We start from the raw sequence: 18,465 nt of genomic DNA, 5'->3' as shown, positions 1-18,465 counted from the left end.
GGTGCAGGGAGGTGACTTATCGGAATCGGAAAGCCCCCTTTAACAAGGGAGCCCCAGATCCTGCCTCCAATGTAAATGAGTATTAGGTACATAGTACTTCTACTCATTTACCAAAAACGTGTAAAAAGTAAATGAAAACACAACGTTTTTTGACAATTCCTTTATTAAAAAATAAAAAATAAGTGTTCCCCAAAGTAGATCCAACGTCAATCACGATGCCTGCTGCACCCGACCCAAAAGCTCCCGCCGTCTGACAGTTCTTAAATAACTAAGAGGTGGGGCCACCTGATGACGTCAGTCACCCCCCCCCCCATACCCCCACAACCACCGGGCCAGAGTTGTGGGGAAAAGGCACATTTCTCCATCAACATGGGGACAAGGTGCTTTAGGGGGGAGGAGCCCCTGCCCCAAAACACCCCACCCATGTTGAGGGCATGTGGCCTGGTATGGTTCACACAGAATTCAAATCGGTTGATCATTTTTTGGCCAATCCAAATTCAAATCATCCAGAAAACTTAGAAATGTGTAAAAAAGGCTGTTTGATCCTGTGTTCTCTGATCCTCCCCTTCTTCCACAGTCCCCAGTCCATCTGCTGATAGTACAGAGCCTTTGGAGGTCACTCTGCACATGCTTAGTTTGGTGTGCATTGCTAGAGTTTTTTTTTTCTTGGGAGGGTGCATGTGATCAGCACAGGGCATTGTCCAGAGGGTCAGGGGTCCTGCAGTCTTATTGGACAGTCAGAGGAGAATGAAAACTTCTCCTAAAAGCTTTCACCAGACACTGGTAGATGTCACAAGGCTGCTATATACTGCTGATGAGAAAAAGTATTTAGCAGTTTATATTTACTAAAATAATTTCCATGTTCTGTGTACGATGGGAGACCAGATATAGTGAATGTAGGATCCTGGGTTTAGTAACACTTTAAATAATATTTAGGTTAGTTTTGAACTTTGCTTCTGCTGGTTTGTGGTCATGTCCCTGTGTTCTTGATATCGTCTTTTTGAAAATATGACTAAATATGGAATGTTATGCTATTTGGTAATTTCTCTACGGTTTAATGGTGTACAAAAAGAAGAAGTTGGGGCCGTGATAATGCAAGGCAGAGAATGTTTGGTAAATCTAGAGGGAAGTAGATTATTTTCTTTCCTTTTTGAAAGTAACTGCATTATAATCATATTTTTTCTGTTTGATCTCGCCCAAAATTTTCCATACTTTTGATGTTCTGCAGCCTAGATGTCTCTTAACAAACCTATCTGACTTGGAAGGTAAGGCTAAATGTTACCCTATATATTTGGTGGAGTATTACATGGGGTAGGGGATCATCCAGATGTGTAATAAGAGGGATCTATATGCTATGGAATCCTTTAATCACTCTGTATATATGTATGTCTGGAAATACTAAACTACAATCTTTTTTCTTACTGGTATAAAGTAGTTTCCTTGCCCCAGTGTCTCCTGTATGGAATGTGAGTATTTCAGTGACATAATTTGTAATTTTGTACCTCTCATTTACATATGAAATGTGAGGTCTATAAGAAGGAAAATGCTGACTTATAAGAATAATGTTCCTAAGTTTAAAGATATCCTTTATTTACTGTACATTTTCCTAATGACTTTCACTTATCCCCAGACTTGTGCCCCCCTATGTGGCCCTACCACCTTGCTTCCCAGGATTCACTATTTCATCCATAGGACTGGGGCCCAGTTTTAGGCATTACTTTCTGTGGCCACCGTAGCCAGAGAAAAAAGCTAATAGCATTTTGGCATCCCTGATTCCTTGAAGAGGTTGCCAGCAGACTTATGTGTTACCTCTCTACTTAATGTTATAAAACAAGAATTTTCACGCCCACTAACCAATTGTGATGTAAAAGAAAAAAAAAAATAGATAAAAATAAATAAAATATGAAATAATAATAGATGTAAGCTGCAGCACATAAACTCTACAAACTACAAATATACCACTAGTGCCGCACATGACATCAATAAAGAGTATATGTGCAAAAACACAAATAGATCACATGAAAATAAAATAGTGCAAAATTATAAACAGGACAAACAATGATAAAAATATTATGCAATAAATGTGATAAACTCCAAAAAACAAGCCTCTAATTACATTTTTTTAAAATTGTGCCAATCAAAGTCTACTTTGTGATCATAAAAAAATGTCACCACCTTTTGAGAAAAGATGGCTATTTCATCAAATTAGCAAATAAATCCTGAAGGTCATTGTAATTTGGTATGAACAAAAACACCTCCAAAATATGAGCACAGAGGACCACCACTAGATAGACTGGCTGCTCACCTTATAGCATGGACCTCTAATTAAAAGGTCAAAATTGCATGTTCCCTTTAGCAAGCCGGAAGCAGCTCTCTGTAGCAGTGATTCAATGTGGATCTCTCTTTCTCCTCTTTGGCTGAATAAATGCAGGTCAAAGACATAAAAAGGATCTGATTGTGCTTCCCATTTGAAACTTAAGGATCACTTTATTAAAGAATTAAAACACTACAAAGAGTAAGGGAACTCTTAGCACAAAATGAACAGGTGTACATGAATAAATGGACAGAGCATGGTAAACTAGACATGTGCAGAACAGAAACGTTTGTTTCCTTTCGTTTAGATTTGTTATGTTACTGTAGCACCCTGGAGTTTAGGCAGGGTTGCTCCTCACAAATTTACTTGCCAGGAATAGTTATCCTGGTTGATTGTTAGAGATCTATTGATTTCTCCCTAAGTTTGGCCTTGTTGCACTTTTCTCTTCTACCACTAGGTGGTACTAGATACAAGAAGGGCAAGGTCAGATTATGGGTATATGGGGTATCTCAGCCAAGGGCAGGGGTTTTCTTGAATCCCTTGGCCTGCTGGCAGAGCCTATATATTTGGATGGAACAGAGAGGTAATAAGGGCGCTCTGGTGGAGGTGGGTAGCTGGTCAGAGGGATGATAGTGATGAGATGGCACTTCTGGCAGCACTTTGGTTAGAGGAGAAGCAACTCTGAAGATATAAAAAAGGAAAAGAAAGGCGCCTCTAAGTGCAGTATGTAAAATTTAATAGAGTGCACAAAGGGTTAAAAGCACTTACAAGATTGTTGAGTTAAAAGACATGATAAAATCAGGAGTCCTCATCTGTGGCATGTGTCCATCCTCAGCACGGTGGTAGAGAGCAGTGTAGAGCCGTCCAGCAGCTGTAAAGCGTTCTCATGCGTGTTGAAAAGAGGAGGCAGCAGGGAAGCCTGTATTCACTGCGGGACACACAAGGCTGATGGTGTCAGTGTAGAGAAGGGGGTGGTAACGTGTTTCGGAGCATGTGCGGCTCCTTCGTCAGACCTACGCCCACACTCCTCAAGCTGGCTTATAAATGGTGAGGGGGAGGAGCAAGGGGAGGAGTGTGGGCAGATACTAAATACACAATGATAAGGGAAGTGACAGATGTATTATGAGGACGGCCAAGATGACCGTGCACTCGCAAAATGGATTATTAACGTCAGTGCTATATACAATGAAGTCCTGAAGGAATTTGAAACAGGGGTACAGGGCACAGATGTCAGTGGTTAAATTAACAATAATAAATAAATAAATATACAAACATAAGGTTGACATTGAATTAATATACAGGTGTGTTACATGGTCGGCCGGGTGTCTATATGAATGTGTTATAAAGGCGGCCGGGCATTTGTACACATGCAAATAGGGTCGTAAGTCTAATGTTGAGTTGACAATGAATAAATCTACAGCCGTGTTACAAGGGCGGCCAGGCGTATATACACATGTGTTACCGGGGCAGCCAGGCATCTATGTGCATGTGTTACAAAGGCAGCCGGGCGTTTGTACACATGCAAATAAGGTCGTAAGTCTAATGTTGAATTAACAATGAATAAATAATAAATATGTAGCCATGTTACAAGGGCAGCTGGGGAGCTATACACCTGTGTTACAGGGGCGGCCAGGCATCTGTTGTAAGGGGATAAAAAAAAAAACTACAGAAGGATAATAGGAGGTGGTGGATACTTATACAAATAGTGCAGATTATGCCTGTAGCAATACTCTGACGATAATAGATAATAATAGACTGTAAATAAGTATGCGAGTGTGTTACAGGGGCGGCCGGGCATTTACACACCCGCAAATAAGGTCACAAATCTACTATAAGGAATTAACTTATAGGAATAGGTAATAAGATGTAATGGATGCTCTACAAATAGTATTTGATTGTGACAGATGGCAGATATGTACATGTATAACAGGCAAACACCATGACGTATGGATATGATAATAAGCAGGGATGAATGATAAATGAACCATAATATTACAGTCTGTATGTTAAATGTGGTATCATCTAGAGTAAGGTGCTAATTTCCAATTCTTCATTGATACCTCCAGGCGAAAGTACGTCAAGAGCGTATATCCAATAAGTCTCCCGTTGGCAGAGACGTTTAAATCTCTCTGCCGCAGGGAGAGTGGCTGGTATGGATTCGATGATCCATACTTTTAGGCCTACGGTAGATTTAGGGTGATGTTGGGTGAAATGTCGTGGGACGCTATGATGGTCTAACACGGCTGTAGATTTATTCATTGTCAACTCAACATTAGACTTACGACCCTATTTGCATGTGTACAAATGCCCGGCCGCCTTTATAACACATTCATATAGACAGCCGGCCGACCATGTAACACACCTGTATATTAATTCAATGTCAACCTTATGTTTGTATATTTATTTATTTATTATTGTTAATTTAACCACTGACATCTGTGCCCTGTACCCCTGTTTCAAATTCCTTTAGGACTTCATTGTATATAGCACTGACGTTAATAATCCATTTTGCGAGTGCACGGTCGTCTTGGCCGTCCTCATAATACATCTGTCACTTCCCTTATCATTGTGTATTTAGTATCTGCCCACACTCCTCCCCTTGCTCCTCCCCCTCACCATTTATAAGCCAGCTTGAGGAGTGTGGGCGTAGGTCTGACGAAGGAGCCGCACATGCTCCGAAACGCGTTACCACCCCCTTCTCTACACTGATACCATCAGCCTTGTGTGTCCCGCAGTGAATACAGGCTTCCCTGCTGCCTCCTCTTTTCAACACGCATGAGAACGCTTTACAGCTGCTGGACGGCTCTACACTGCTCTCTACCACCGTGCTGAGGATGGACACATGCCACAGATGAGGACTCCTGATTTTATCATGTCTTTTAACTCAACAATCTTGTAAGTGCTTTTAACCCTTTGTGCACTCTATTAAATTTTACATACTGCACTTAGAGGCGCCTTTCTTTTCCTTTTTTATATCTTCAGAGTTGCTTCTCCTCTAACCAAAGTGCTGCCAGAAGTGCCATCTCATCACTATCATCCCTCTGACCAGCTACCCACCTCCACCAGAGCGCCCTTATCACCTCTCTGTTTTATACCTCATTGAAGCTTCTTGGCTGCTGCTTAGGCTGGAACAAGCTTGGTCGACATCACCATTATATCAAGGTTCTTTCTTCATAGACTAACAGGATTTACCTTGCTATCATCAAGGAGACCCATGGACAGTACAACTGATTGAACAGTGACTGTGTCTTGTGTGCTCCTTTCCCTACTATTTGACCCCCTCCCTCTGCTTCCTCATCAGCCCAAACCCTTCCCCTCCCCCCTCTCCACTAATCTTCCTTTCTCACTATCACTCCCTGTTTGTTTTTGTTTTTTTGTCTGCATATCATGGAACTCTTGAAGGAAATAGAAACCTTAAAATACTCTATATTGGACACTTTGTACCCAGTGCTTCCAAGCACACTATTTACACCCACCAACAAATTTATTCATCCCAAATATAATGATCCATGTATATTATTCAAAAGATTTGAACGGGCATGCACCTCTGCCAATACACAATGGTGGGATAGGTACTTTTTAGAAAAATACCATTCCACGCATATTTCACCCCGAGGCCTACGCATATTAAAGGACTGTTCATTTCTAGACCAACCACACGAGAAGGAATGGCTTTCGATTGCTGAATTCTGTACACAAAAGTGGATCAGTATTATTATCGAACAGAGAACTATTAAATATGATGCAGCAGTACATTTAGTACAAATCCTCTCTGACGATATTTTAAAGCTCACCAATACACTTCCTGACAGATGGCTCAACACCCTCAAACAAAACACCAAACATCAAGAGGACATCCTCATTCGTACCAAACTAAGGAAATTCAAAAGAGATATAGATGATTATAATCATAATAATGTTTTTACGTGGAAACGCAAAAACGAGAACAGTATACCCTCATTATTGCATATTGACCCCTGGGTGGTCACTATTACCTCTAATCGTCAGGAACAACCCACCATCAATAGACCAAGACCCTCCAATAACAAACAGAACAATACCACTACTATAGATACAAGTAGTGTATCCAGAAGGAATAACACCACCACAGGCATCAGTGGAGTAGCTAATACTACTGACACCCGCCAAGGTTCCAATTACTAAACAGAATAGTAATACCAGCCATAACCACCCTGCAAGAAATACATCTACCACACTAGAATCAAATAGTACAGTCTCCCCATCTACCTCACACCAGACTATCACAAATTTCCATACGAGTATGTCACACACATCTCATAACCCTACCTCCAGCAATTCCACTATTCCATCCACTCCCAGCTCCAGGGGCACCATTGACTATTCCACTGTAACTGGTGCTCAACTTACTTCCGACGCAGCACTACCTGCGGTCTCTTTTTTAGGGCCCAGCCTCTTCCCCACCAGACCGTCAAAAAGAAAATACACCGAAGAGGTTGTAGGGGATGAGGAGGAACACATAAACCCAAGCCCACACAGCAGAAAACAACGCCTACGGTGAAGATTTTCAACTTATCTTCACACACACTCACAACGCAGGAAACGATCTTACTCACACAATGACTTACTTTCGCACCAACTAATTTGCCTAACGCCTTCCAGTTGTTCAAAGATTTGAACAAGTTTATCCGAGACCTTACCCTCAAAAGATTTTATAATATAAAAGCAGCTAAAGATGCATCTATCATTTCAATCGACACAACCTCCCCCTCTTCAGCCTATAGCAACATCCTAGACGAAAAAATAGCCTTGGATATATTAGAAGAATTATATCACGAAGGAACTGGACCGTTCCTTAACCCTGATAATCCTGAATCAGATGCCCTTTTATATACCCAACATCCAAATTGTTCTCCTGCAGTTAAACACACCAATTTTTGTCCCCTGTCTAATTTTTATCCCACACAATCTAAAGGCCCATGCCTTGAAACATTTTACCGCATGGTATACTCTGAATTATTGATGATGTGCCAACAGCAACATAACCCCTATAAAAATCACAATTTAACATACCCATAAAGATTAGCCCTCAATTTATTGAAAACCAATGAGAATGTTATCATTAAATCAGCAGATAAGGGCGGCAGCATTGTGTTGCAAAACCGGGTAGACTACATCAAAGAGGCCATTAGACTACTCGGAGACTCACAAACCTATACAAAATTGCAAGAGGACCCCCTACCTAGTTTCACTATTGATGCTACAATTTTAGTTAACCAAGCCACCAAAGATAATGTAATTACCAATAACGAAGCTTCATTCTTGGTTAAAAAATATCATCAAACTCCGTATTTCTATCATTTACCAAAAGTACATAAAAGCACTACCAACCCCCCTGGCAGACCCATAGTTGCCTCTATGAACAGTATTACTAGTGGTTTTTCCCAGTATGTAGACCTTTTTCTACAACCTTTTGTTTCCAATTTACAATACCATATCAAAGATGGAATACACCTGCTTGAATTATTAGGTCCATACCAATGGGAGCCCAACTACATCTGGCTCTCACTGGATGTCCAATCATTATACACATCCATCCCCCATAATGTTGGCATGCAGGCCATACAACACTTTCTGTCAGAAGACCCATCTATTCATCCAAACCAAGCTAAATTCATTCTAGATGCCACATTCTTCTGCCTGACTCACAATTATTTCATATTTAAAGACCATTACTACCTTCAAACCCATGGCACTGCCATGGGCACCAATTTTGCACCTTCATATGCCAACTTAACTATGGGTCTTTGGGAAACGCGATACATATGGGCGAATAACCCTTTCATTGCCAAAATTATATTTTACGGTCGTTATATTGATGACATCATTATTATCTGGGACGGTAATACCGATGATATTGAATCTTTTGTTTCTCATTGTAATGATAACAACATGGGCCTATCCTTTACATCTGTTCACGATAAAACACATCTAGCATTCTTAGACCTTGATCTATTTCATGATACTGGTCGCATCCATGCAAAAAATTATTGCAAACCCACTGCTGGGAATTCCTATCTGCACTACAATAGTTGCCATCACCCTCGTTGGTTAAAAAATATTCCAAAAAGTCAATTCTGCCATCTCAGACATAATTGCACCATGCAGTCAGACTATCAGACACAAAGCATAAATCTCAAACAAAAATTTATTGAAAAAGGCTACCCTCCTTCACTCATCGAACAAGCCTACACCACATACGTCAATCCTGATACTCATACCCATAAAATGAATTCATCAAAGGACATTCGGTTCACGACTCAATTTCATAACAAATACAAAAATATGGAACACATAGTTCATAAACATTGGCCAATACTACTGCAGGATCCCCATCTCAAAGACAGTATACCAAATAAACCTAAATTTTCATATAGGAAAGCACCTAACATTAGGGAAAGATTGCCCCAAGCAAACTCAAAAAGAAAACAAATACGTCATCTTCACTCCAACTCTTTTTTATGATTGGGATGTATCAATGCCGCAAACCCCTTTGCCTTACATGCAGTTTTGTACAACATGGTCAAAAAACATTCACGATTAAAAATAAAACATACAAAATTTCAGAATTCTACACCTGTTCTACAGACCATGTAGTATACTGCCTGACCTGCCCCTGCGGCCTCCACTATGTAGGTCGAACCATACGCCCCCTACGCCAGCGTTTTGGAGAGCACCGCCGATTCATCGAGGCCGGTAAAGACCATCATAGCGTCCCACGACATTTCACCCAACATCACCCTAAATCTACCGTAGGCCTAAAAGTATGGATCATCGAATCCATACCAGCCACTGTCCCTGCGGCAGAGAGATTTAAACGTCTCTGCCAACGGGAGACTTATTGGATATACGCTCTTGACGTACTTTCGCCTGGAGGTATCAATGAAGAATTGGAAATTAGCACCTTACTCTAGATGATACCACATTTAACATACAGACTGTAATATTATGGTTCATTTATCATTCATCCCTGCTTATTATCATATCCATACGTCATGGTGTTTGCCTGTTATACATGTACATATCTGCCATCTGTCACAATCAAATACTATTTGTAGAGCATCCATTACATCTTATTACCTATTCCTATAAGTTAATTCCTTATAGTAGATTTGTGACCTTATTTGCGGGTGTGTAAATGCCCGGCCGCCCCTGTAACACACTCGCATACTTATTTACAGTCTATTATTATCTATTATCGTCAGAGTATTGCTACAGGCATAATCTGCACTATTTGTATAAGTATCCACCACCTCCTATTATCCTTCTGTAGTTTTTTTTTTTATCCCCTTACAACAGATGCCTGGCCGCCCCTGTAACACAGGTGTATAGCTCCCCAGCTGCCCTTGTAACATGGCTACATATTTATTTATTATTTATTCATTGTTAATTCAACATTAGACTTACGACCTTATTTGCATGTGTACAAACGCCCGGCTGCCTTTGTGACACGTGCACATAGATGCCTGGCTGCCCCGGTAACACATGTGTATATACGCCTGGCCGCCCTTGTAACACGGCTGTAGATTTATTCATTGTCAACTCAACATTAGACTTATGACCCTATTTGCATGTGTACAAATGCCTGGCCGCCTTTATAACACATTCATATAGACACCCGGCCGACCATGTAACACACCTGTATATTAATTCAATGTCAACCTTATGTTTGTATATTTATTTATTTATTATTGTTAATTTAACCACTGACATCTGTGCCCTGTACTCCTGTTTCAAATTCCTTCAGGACTTCATTGTATATAGCACTGACGTTAATAATCCATTTTGCGAGTGCACGGTCATCTTGGCCGTCCTCATAATACATCTGTCACTTCCCTTATCATTGTGTATTTAGTATCTGCCCACACTCCTCCCCTTGCTCCTCCCCCTCACCATTTATAAGCCAGCTTGAGGAGTGTGGGCGTAGGTCTGACGAAGGAGCCGCACATGCTCCGAAACACGTTACCACCCCCTTCTCTACACTGACACCATCAGCCTTGTGTGTCCCACAGTGAATACAGGCTTCCCTGCTGCCTCCTCTTTTCAACATGCATGAGAACGCTTTACAGCTGCTGGACGGCTCTACACTGCTCTCTACCACCGTGCTGAGGATGGACACATGCCACAGATGAGGACTCCTGATTTTATCATGTCTTTTAACTCAACAATCTTGTAAGTGCTTTTAACCCTTTGTGCACTCTATTAAATTTTACATACTGCACTTAGAGGCGCCTTTCTTTTCCTTTTTTATATATTTGGATGGAGTCAGGTGATCTGTGTTCTGTGCCACCTAGACGGCTGTCTGGGTGAACATGTGTTGTATTGCCCAGGCTGCTAGGCCAGAGATTGGGCCTATCCCGGGCAAATCTGGCTGCTAGGCTGTCTGAGGGCCTATCCAGAAGCAAGTGAGCAGCGCAAGGTTGGGACTGCGGCTTGCAGTCCAACCAGAAGTGACGGTTCTGCTGGCCAGAGAACCTGGCGTGGTCGGAGGTAGAAGGGAAGCTGTCACCACTAAGGGACCAAACACCTTATTATCAGGGACCACAGTGAGTAACTGAAGCAAGTACTGGAACAGCATTCTCACCAACCTTGGATGGTGTTCAGTGGGTATCAAGCCAGGGACCCAGCCAGCAGAGGTGACGCTTGCAGAGCAGCCTTGTGTGTCAAGCCAGGGACCGAGCAGGCCAGTGGGGTGAAGCTTGAGAGGTATTTTGAGTGCCAAGCTAGGGACCCAGCTAGGGACCCAGCAGAGAGGCAGGGGTGATGCTTGAGGAAGATACCACTGTGAAGATTGGAGGAGCTCAGGGGATTCAGTGGTGGTAAATCAGTGGGTCTAGTGAGAGACCGGGGGACTGAAGAACTACAAGGAGTGATTGTAGTGGAAGTGAAGGAACTGTTACGCTTTGTGTTGGGAACTGTTAAAGACTGTTGCCATAGGAGAAAGCACTCCTGCACGTGCAGATGTGGCATCTTGCTGGATGCCTTTCCCTGCATGGTTGTCCTCCTATTGAAGTCTTGGAGTCTGCCAATTGAGCTTGAAACTACCTATGGGTGACCTGGCCCTAACCCTCTTTCCCCCAAAAAAGTTTGTTAAGAGAAATAAAAATCTCTTTTGTATTCAAGAAGTGTCTGGTGCCCAATGACTTTAATCACCTTGCTCCAACCATGACTCACAACCCACCATATACAGAAGAATGTCAGCTGTCTCTGGCCCTGGAGGTCCTCATTAGACCGAAGGAGGCCTGGGTACATTACTAATTTCATTTTGTTAATTTTGTTTTGTTCTGTTAATTCTTTTTCTAATGAGTTCCAAATTTTCGGAACAATTAAAATTTGGATAGTTGAAAAATGATCACCCATTCTGAATTCTGTGTAAAAAATAGCTGGTTATTAAGGAGTGGGCCAGGAAGCCGTCGCATCCTTAACAACCAATGACTCATCAGCTTTCAGCGGGTTTCCCCACTGACAGCTGAAATGTGAACAAAAGAATGCCGGCAATGAAAAATACAGAAAAAGGCAGGGTTGTGGGGAAGAGGCCCTTGTCCCCATTAACATGGGGACAAAGTGCGTTGGGGGGGGAAACCCCCACCCCAAAGCACCCCCCCATGTTGAGGGCATATGGCCTGGTATGGTTCAGGGGGGGGGGCGCTCGCCCCGTCCCTCTTTCCTGGCTTGCTGGGCTGCATGCTTGTATAATGGTCTGGTATGGTTTTAGGAAGCAAATAAAATATGGGTGTCTTGCGAGCCACACATGGACTAATGCCTCTAAGGAGTAAACTATTTAAGCTGCAAGCACTGAACCACGTTTCATTGCGTGTAAATAGTTTTATTTATCACATTATATGTGTTTTACATGTGAAAATATTTTTTATATATATTATATATTTTATATGTGACACTATACTAGCGCGGGCACATTTACTATTTTATATGGTTTTAGGAAGGACCCTAATAAATTGAATAAACAAATATTATGTGCATTGGTAAAAAGATAATATATATATAAAGTCCAACATATGAAGTGATATAGAAGTGAGTCTCTGGCCACATCAAACCAAAATGGAAAAATATATAAATAGTCCTCCGAGGGGACATTCCTTAGGATGTGAAAACAATAATATATAACACCAACACTGATGAATCCCGAATGTGAAGACAAATGGGTACTCTTACCAGAGCCGGTGGACCCGGATGTCAGCGACACCTAATCAAAAATGCATTACTATTGTCATTCGGAGATTCCGATATATCCGAATCTCTGAATATCCAAAAATTTGTCTGAATTTAGATTCGGACCAAAATGAATTGCACATGTCTAGGGTAAATTCGCGGCTCACCACTGATAATACAATCTCTGGCTGATAGCTTGGGAGCCAGCAAAGCAGATTTAAGCTGCTGAAGGCAAAAGGAACCCCCGCTCTAGCACACATAGTGAGGCTCAGTCCTACACGTTGAAGTTGGTCCCTCAACCTATCAAAGAGGAGCAGAGCCCTAATGAGACAAAACCAAAATAAACTAGCCTCAGCCCGCTCTCAAAAACCGGCTGTCAGAACGGAACTGCCGTTGCCTAGACTACATGTAAACAGGACAGAAAACCATTGCTACGGTCTGGTTGTGGAAAAACAAATAATGGCAAACATGTAATAATATTTTTAGTATTGTGTGTTCTGTTTGTAAGGTAATAATTTTCCACTATTTTATTTGCCTGGCTGTTTGCACCATCAAGAGGTCAGAACCTGGCTTAACAGCGGGACAATACAAGAGGGTCTGCGCTACACAGGTCTATTTTTGGCATTAGTTCAAATACAAGTAATAATGTACCCCTAATGAACCACTAAAACATGTTCACTAGGGAGAGAGTAAACACCTAATGGCCCTCCTATTGGCGGAAGGTTCGTGGCACATAAGTCCCCCATCCTGTGCAGATAGTGCTGCTTTTAACGCAGTACCCAATTTTTTGAGAACCCCAATGCTGAAGGACAATGCTAGAAATGCAGACCCTGTGTTGAAACACAGGTCCGGCACTTTCCCTAGGCAACCATTGCATTTTCATAAAAATGCAATAATTCAACATTTTACCCATGGCCAGTGGTGATTAGCAAATCTGTTTGAATTTGATTCGTAGGCAAGTCCCCCTGAACCCATCCCCTTTCATCTCCAATTTTCCATATATGAAGCATAAAATCCCCAGAGGGGCACTCATGACAATCATGTGGTTGCTGAAGAAAATGGTGGCCATGCCATGCACTCATGGATACTGTACTCCTGTAGCATATAGAGATCATATTGCTGCAGCGGGGGGGGGGAGAATGGAGTCTATTTCACGCCATAGAGATGTTTACAGTAGGAGGCATCAATCACAGGTGGGCATCTACACATTTGGGGTCTTATCCCCTATATAAATGCAGTGACTACAGCAGACTCATACTCCAGATGATGTTTCCTTAGACAAAACGCGCTGGGGCGAGCCCTGCTGATGCCATTGTGTTGCCTAGATTGTTATTACAAGCACTTGTTCATCCATTCAAATGTGAGTGTTCCCAAATTTTTATTACATTCATTTGTTTTATGGGTTCACACTATGTGGAGTATTTATCTCTTTTTTGGTCACATTGTCTGACTACATGAGAAAGACTATGCTCATCTCGCTTGTTACATCTGAACCATCCATTGGGATCATCCCCCATTTTGGTCAAGTACAAGCGTGGATGTTCCATTATTGATGCTCACACCATCAGCTTTGTTTACTCATTGAGCATATGCCCATTTGAGTCCCACTCACTCTGGTAAGTCTTCTCACAATCCGGTGGTGGTCGTATCACATATTCACTTAACACTGATGTCACGAGGAACATATTTTTTCTTAGTTTGATCCGGTTCATCTCTTTTTTATCATCATTCAACTCTTCACAGATTTATTATATGGACTTATCAGAATTCAACACAATTTTTGTTGTTTGTTTATGTTGATTTCAATATCATATACACATGATCTATTTCAATATTATATAAAAATGATTTTGTAGCAGTACAGAATCTACGCTGCACATATTTTTGTTTTCATTTGAGATGAAAAGACAAGCCTGTACACATAGCTTTGAAGATTAATGGCCCGTACACACGATCGGATTTTCCGACAACAAAACTGTGGATTTTTTTCCGAAGGATGTTGGCTCAAACTTGCCTTGCATACATATGGTCATACAAATGTTGGCCCAAAATTCCAAACGTGAGAACGCGGTGACGTACAACACGTACGACGAGCCGAGAAAAAGGAAGTTCAATAAACAGTGCGGCTCCTGCTTGATTCAAAGCATGTACGAAGTTTTGTGCGACGTACTTGTGTACCCACGATCGGACTTTCTGACAACAAGTTTTGTTGTCGGAAAATTTGAGAACCTGCTCTCAAACATTTGTGTGCGGAAATTCCAACAGCAAATGTTCGATGGAGCATACACGCGGTTGGACTTTCCGACAACAAGCTCACATCGAACATTTCCCGTCGGAAAATCCGACCGTGTGTGGTGCACAGAAAGAACTGCAGGGAGATATGAACTCAGTGGACAAATTCAAGTGGAAGGAAAGACTTTCAGTTTACTCACTGCTAAGCTATTATTGCCAACAATTGTATTAAATCTGTGTAGCGCTACCCCTGCAGGAGCCACTGTTAGTTTGCCCAGGTCTTCCCCTTTGTGCCACGCAGCTAGGCACAAGGTAGATTCACACAGCCAGGTGCACACAAACTTCCGCTTGTTGTCTTCAATAATCAGTCTAGGGGTTTTGTTTTTTTATTTTTGGAGAACTTGGATAGGGAAGGGGATTTAGTGGGATACTCAAAGAAATAGAGCTATTAACAGTTGAGGACATCTAGCAGATCTCTCGTTAAGCTCTTCAGGTACCAGCCAGTTACAGCAGACTGTTTAGCTGTCTAAAAATAGAAGAACTGAGCAAAGTCTTATGTAGCAGCAACAGTGGGACAAGATCTTCAGAAGACTAGCCAGTGTTCCCTTTGTTCAGACCCTCTGCTCACTGTATAGCACACCAAAAGGGGTTAAAAGCACGTCTATAGATCCTTTATGTTGTCTGTACTCATAAAATGTCCAGGGACAGCTGGTAGCCTCCTTCCAACTTTCAAGCGACACTCTATACGAGTGATATCAGGCCAGATCTTGAATAGACAGCTACTTTAGCCAGCTCTCTGTAGAACCAAGGTCACTCTCTTTAGCTTCAGGCCCTAAGGACTCCCACCTGAGGTCGCCTGGCAGCACAATCTTTCTCAATCCAGGCCCTCAGGTTGCACACCTGAGGCCAAATGGCAGCAAGTGTCGGGGAGGCAGCGCCTTTCCCCCAGCCTGGTGCAACATCTGCTAGGAACGACCAAGAGTCTTATTTCATAATTCTGAATTGGTTGAAATGTAGGAGCACCAAAAACAAAAAGTCAGAAGTCAAAATATTGAAATTGTTATTCAAATTCTCTCTTTTTATTTGCCTTCATTTTTAAGGAAGTTAGAGGCATTAGAGGCCCAAAATGCCCCTTTTTTTAGTACTAAAAAAATCATACATAGGGTCTATATCATTTTATATGGAATTGATATACACTTGAAATATTAAAAAAGTATAATTAAAAATGTAAAAAATTATAATAAAATACATATTTAAAAAATATTACAATTATAAAATTTTTAAATATATGTATTTTCAATATATTCCTAAATATTTCAGATATATACTCTTTTCATATTAACTGATATTTTCCTGCAAGTGATATTTTACTTAGCCCTGAAGAAGGAAGCATTTTAAGACCCCTGAAACATGTTGGTTTATTTGTCCTGAAAAGAGCAGGAAATCTAAAGACAGGAAATCAAAAGTCAGAATATTTTAATTCTGTGTTTGGCCCTCATACATGTCAACTCATTCTGATTGTTAGAAAGTGATTATGGAACAAAGAAGACGTACAGTATTTTTAGGCAATACAGATACTCCTTATTTAATGACTTACCTGTTTAACGACCACTCTGAATTACGACCACCTCTCCTCACCCTAACGACCTGCTATATATCATTGTATTGTACAGTACAGAATTCTTGTTTGTGTTTTGTACTTATGCAAATTAAAACAATGTAATTGAGCTGGAGTTTTGTGTTTTAGAACTTTTTTTCACAATACAGTACAATACAGAAGTTAAGAATGCTTAAAATATTGATTACTTGTGGCTCCTCTTTTAACAACCTGGTCATTGCAACAGAACCTGGTCATTAAGTGAGGAGAGCCTGTATAGTTATGGGTCATTTGGGCCCTAAATCCAGTTCTCAGACCTGTAAATGTATTTTCTGTGTGTTTTCCTAGAGGAAATCATGAGCTTCTCCAGTCTGCTGTCAGCGTATAATGATTTATCACTGAGGAGGATATACGAATATTACAGAGATGATCTGACCTATGTCCTGGAGAATTTGAACCCTCATTCTGTCCTGGTGGAACTAAAATCTCACGATGTGTTAAACACAGATGTAAGAAGAATTGCCTACAGCAAAATATGTATACGTGAAGGGGAACGCTACATGAAACTAGTTAGGGTTTAGGCAATCACACTCACCTCCACGTTCTTAATTGATTGAACTTGAAAGTGATTTCTGGGGCCAGTGATATAGATTACATTTATATACAAATAAACCTTTTTTTCAGTTTTGAATAGAGTGTGGAAGCATTAGAACCCCTGCTAAGTTTTTAAGCTTTCTCATCCTGGTGGCTAGTTTTACCAGATGGTAAATATCAGTGCCCTTTTGGGTAGGTGCAGCGTGGCGGCAGCAGAAAACACACAGTCCAGATGCAGTAAACAGAAAGCAACCCAACCGGGAGCACTCACAGGGTGTAAAAGTGATGAGTAGTAGCAGAAAATTTCAGGTGTGCTGACAGCATATTCTGAGGGGCAGAATGCGGCCTGCCTGGTCCGTAACCAAGTGGGGAGGCTTCAAGGAAGGATGGTGTGTCTCTGCACTTTGCCTACTCATCTGGAATCTATCCCTGATGCTAAGCACTGTCCCTGACAGACGGGTGACCTGTCACTACACTATAGAAATATGTGGTCATCCCTTATATGTTATACAAGCAAACAAAACATTGGGAGATATGTTGACCTGCAGACCCAAAATAACACCAAAGTTGGACTTAAGTGAAAGTTAGGCAAGGTCATGATAAGATTTAGAGAGAGATTTACCTTCGCTTCCTGTCACTAGGACAACAGTTTCACCAGACTGGAAGGGAAAATTCTCCAGAGTGTAAAAAAAAAATTGGGAGATATGGGACTTTGTGGGTGTGAAGTATGAATGCTTAGACAGTAATTATAAAAATATATAATGTTTTATTTAAAAAGTAGCATAAAACCAATGCATACAATTCAACCATATCCATAGGTGTATGAGAACAACTTATAGATCTTGGATCTTGAGATCTTGGATGCCCCCCCTCATCATGCAGCCCCTCCCCTTTACCTCCACGCTGCATCACTACGGCGCGACAATCCGCGTCATGCCTGACGCAACGGGGAGGGGTATATAAGGACCCATGTGGCGGCAGCCATTTTGTTGGGATTCCTGGGAGACTCACATCATCAGGACAGGACATCAGGTATACTCACTTACATCAGTGACTCTGGAAACCACTTAGCCATCACAGCAAATATAATTTTGGCAAATCCTTTGTTCTATCTCTTGTAGACAGTTTGCTTTAGACCTATTAACGATTGAAAGGGCCTCTTTATCTCCCTTTTCTTGGAGTCGTTTTGACCCATAGATGGGTTCTACTGTTGGAGGCAAGTATATTCTGTATGAAACTTCAGTAAAACGATAGTAGTGTGCTACACTATTAATGGCAAATGATAGGGCCTTTTTTGTATGTATTTTTAGAACTACAAATCGGTCTCCCATGTAGTTAGATTACTGATGTCGTCCAAGGGATTATAAGGCTTCAGTTTACCTAAATTTAAGGAAAGCCCGGACTAAGTAAGTTTAATCTGTGAAGATGTTTTCATCATCTCTCTACCTACTCTCATTTCTTTGTCTCTACCATCCGTGTTGGGATGGGTTAAAGAGAATTCATAAGGATATCTTTTGTT

At 41.3% G+C, this 18,465-nt stretch overlaps 1 protein-coding gene across 3 annotated transcripts in view; it reads left to right on the top strand.

The window, feature by feature from the left end:
• The first annotated feature begins 1,107 nt into the window (after positions 1-1,107).
• The window catches only part of LOC141117301 (NACHT, LRR and PYD domains-containing protein 3-like), a 196,858-nt gene continuing 179,500 nt past the window's right edge, over positions 1,108-18,465 (top strand). The window contains exons 1-2 of one of the 3 annotated variants that reach the window (XM_073610082.1): positions 1,108-1,265; positions 16,701-16,861. In XM_073610082.1, the coding sequence (XP_073466183.1) occupies positions 16,709-16,861 (153 nt within the window). In that variant the 5' untranslated portion in view covers positions 1,108-1,265; positions 16,701-16,708. Of the gene's footprint in view, positions 1,266-10,357; positions 10,526-16,700; positions 16,862-18,465 lie in introns of those variants that run through there. The other 2 variants (XM_073610083.1, XM_073610084.1) reach the window with 2 other exon arrangements.

The sequence above is a fragment of the Aquarana catesbeiana genome, linkage group LG13 (assembly GCF_042186555.1).
Source record: "Aquarana catesbeiana isolate 2022-GZ linkage group LG13, ASM4218655v1, whole genome shotgun sequence".
Lineage (NCBI taxonomy): Eukaryota > Metazoa > Chordata > Amphibia > Anura > Ranidae > Aquarana > Aquarana catesbeiana.
Note: the sequence above shows the minus strand (reverse complement) of the source record. Positions and strands in the feature narration are given on the sequence as shown.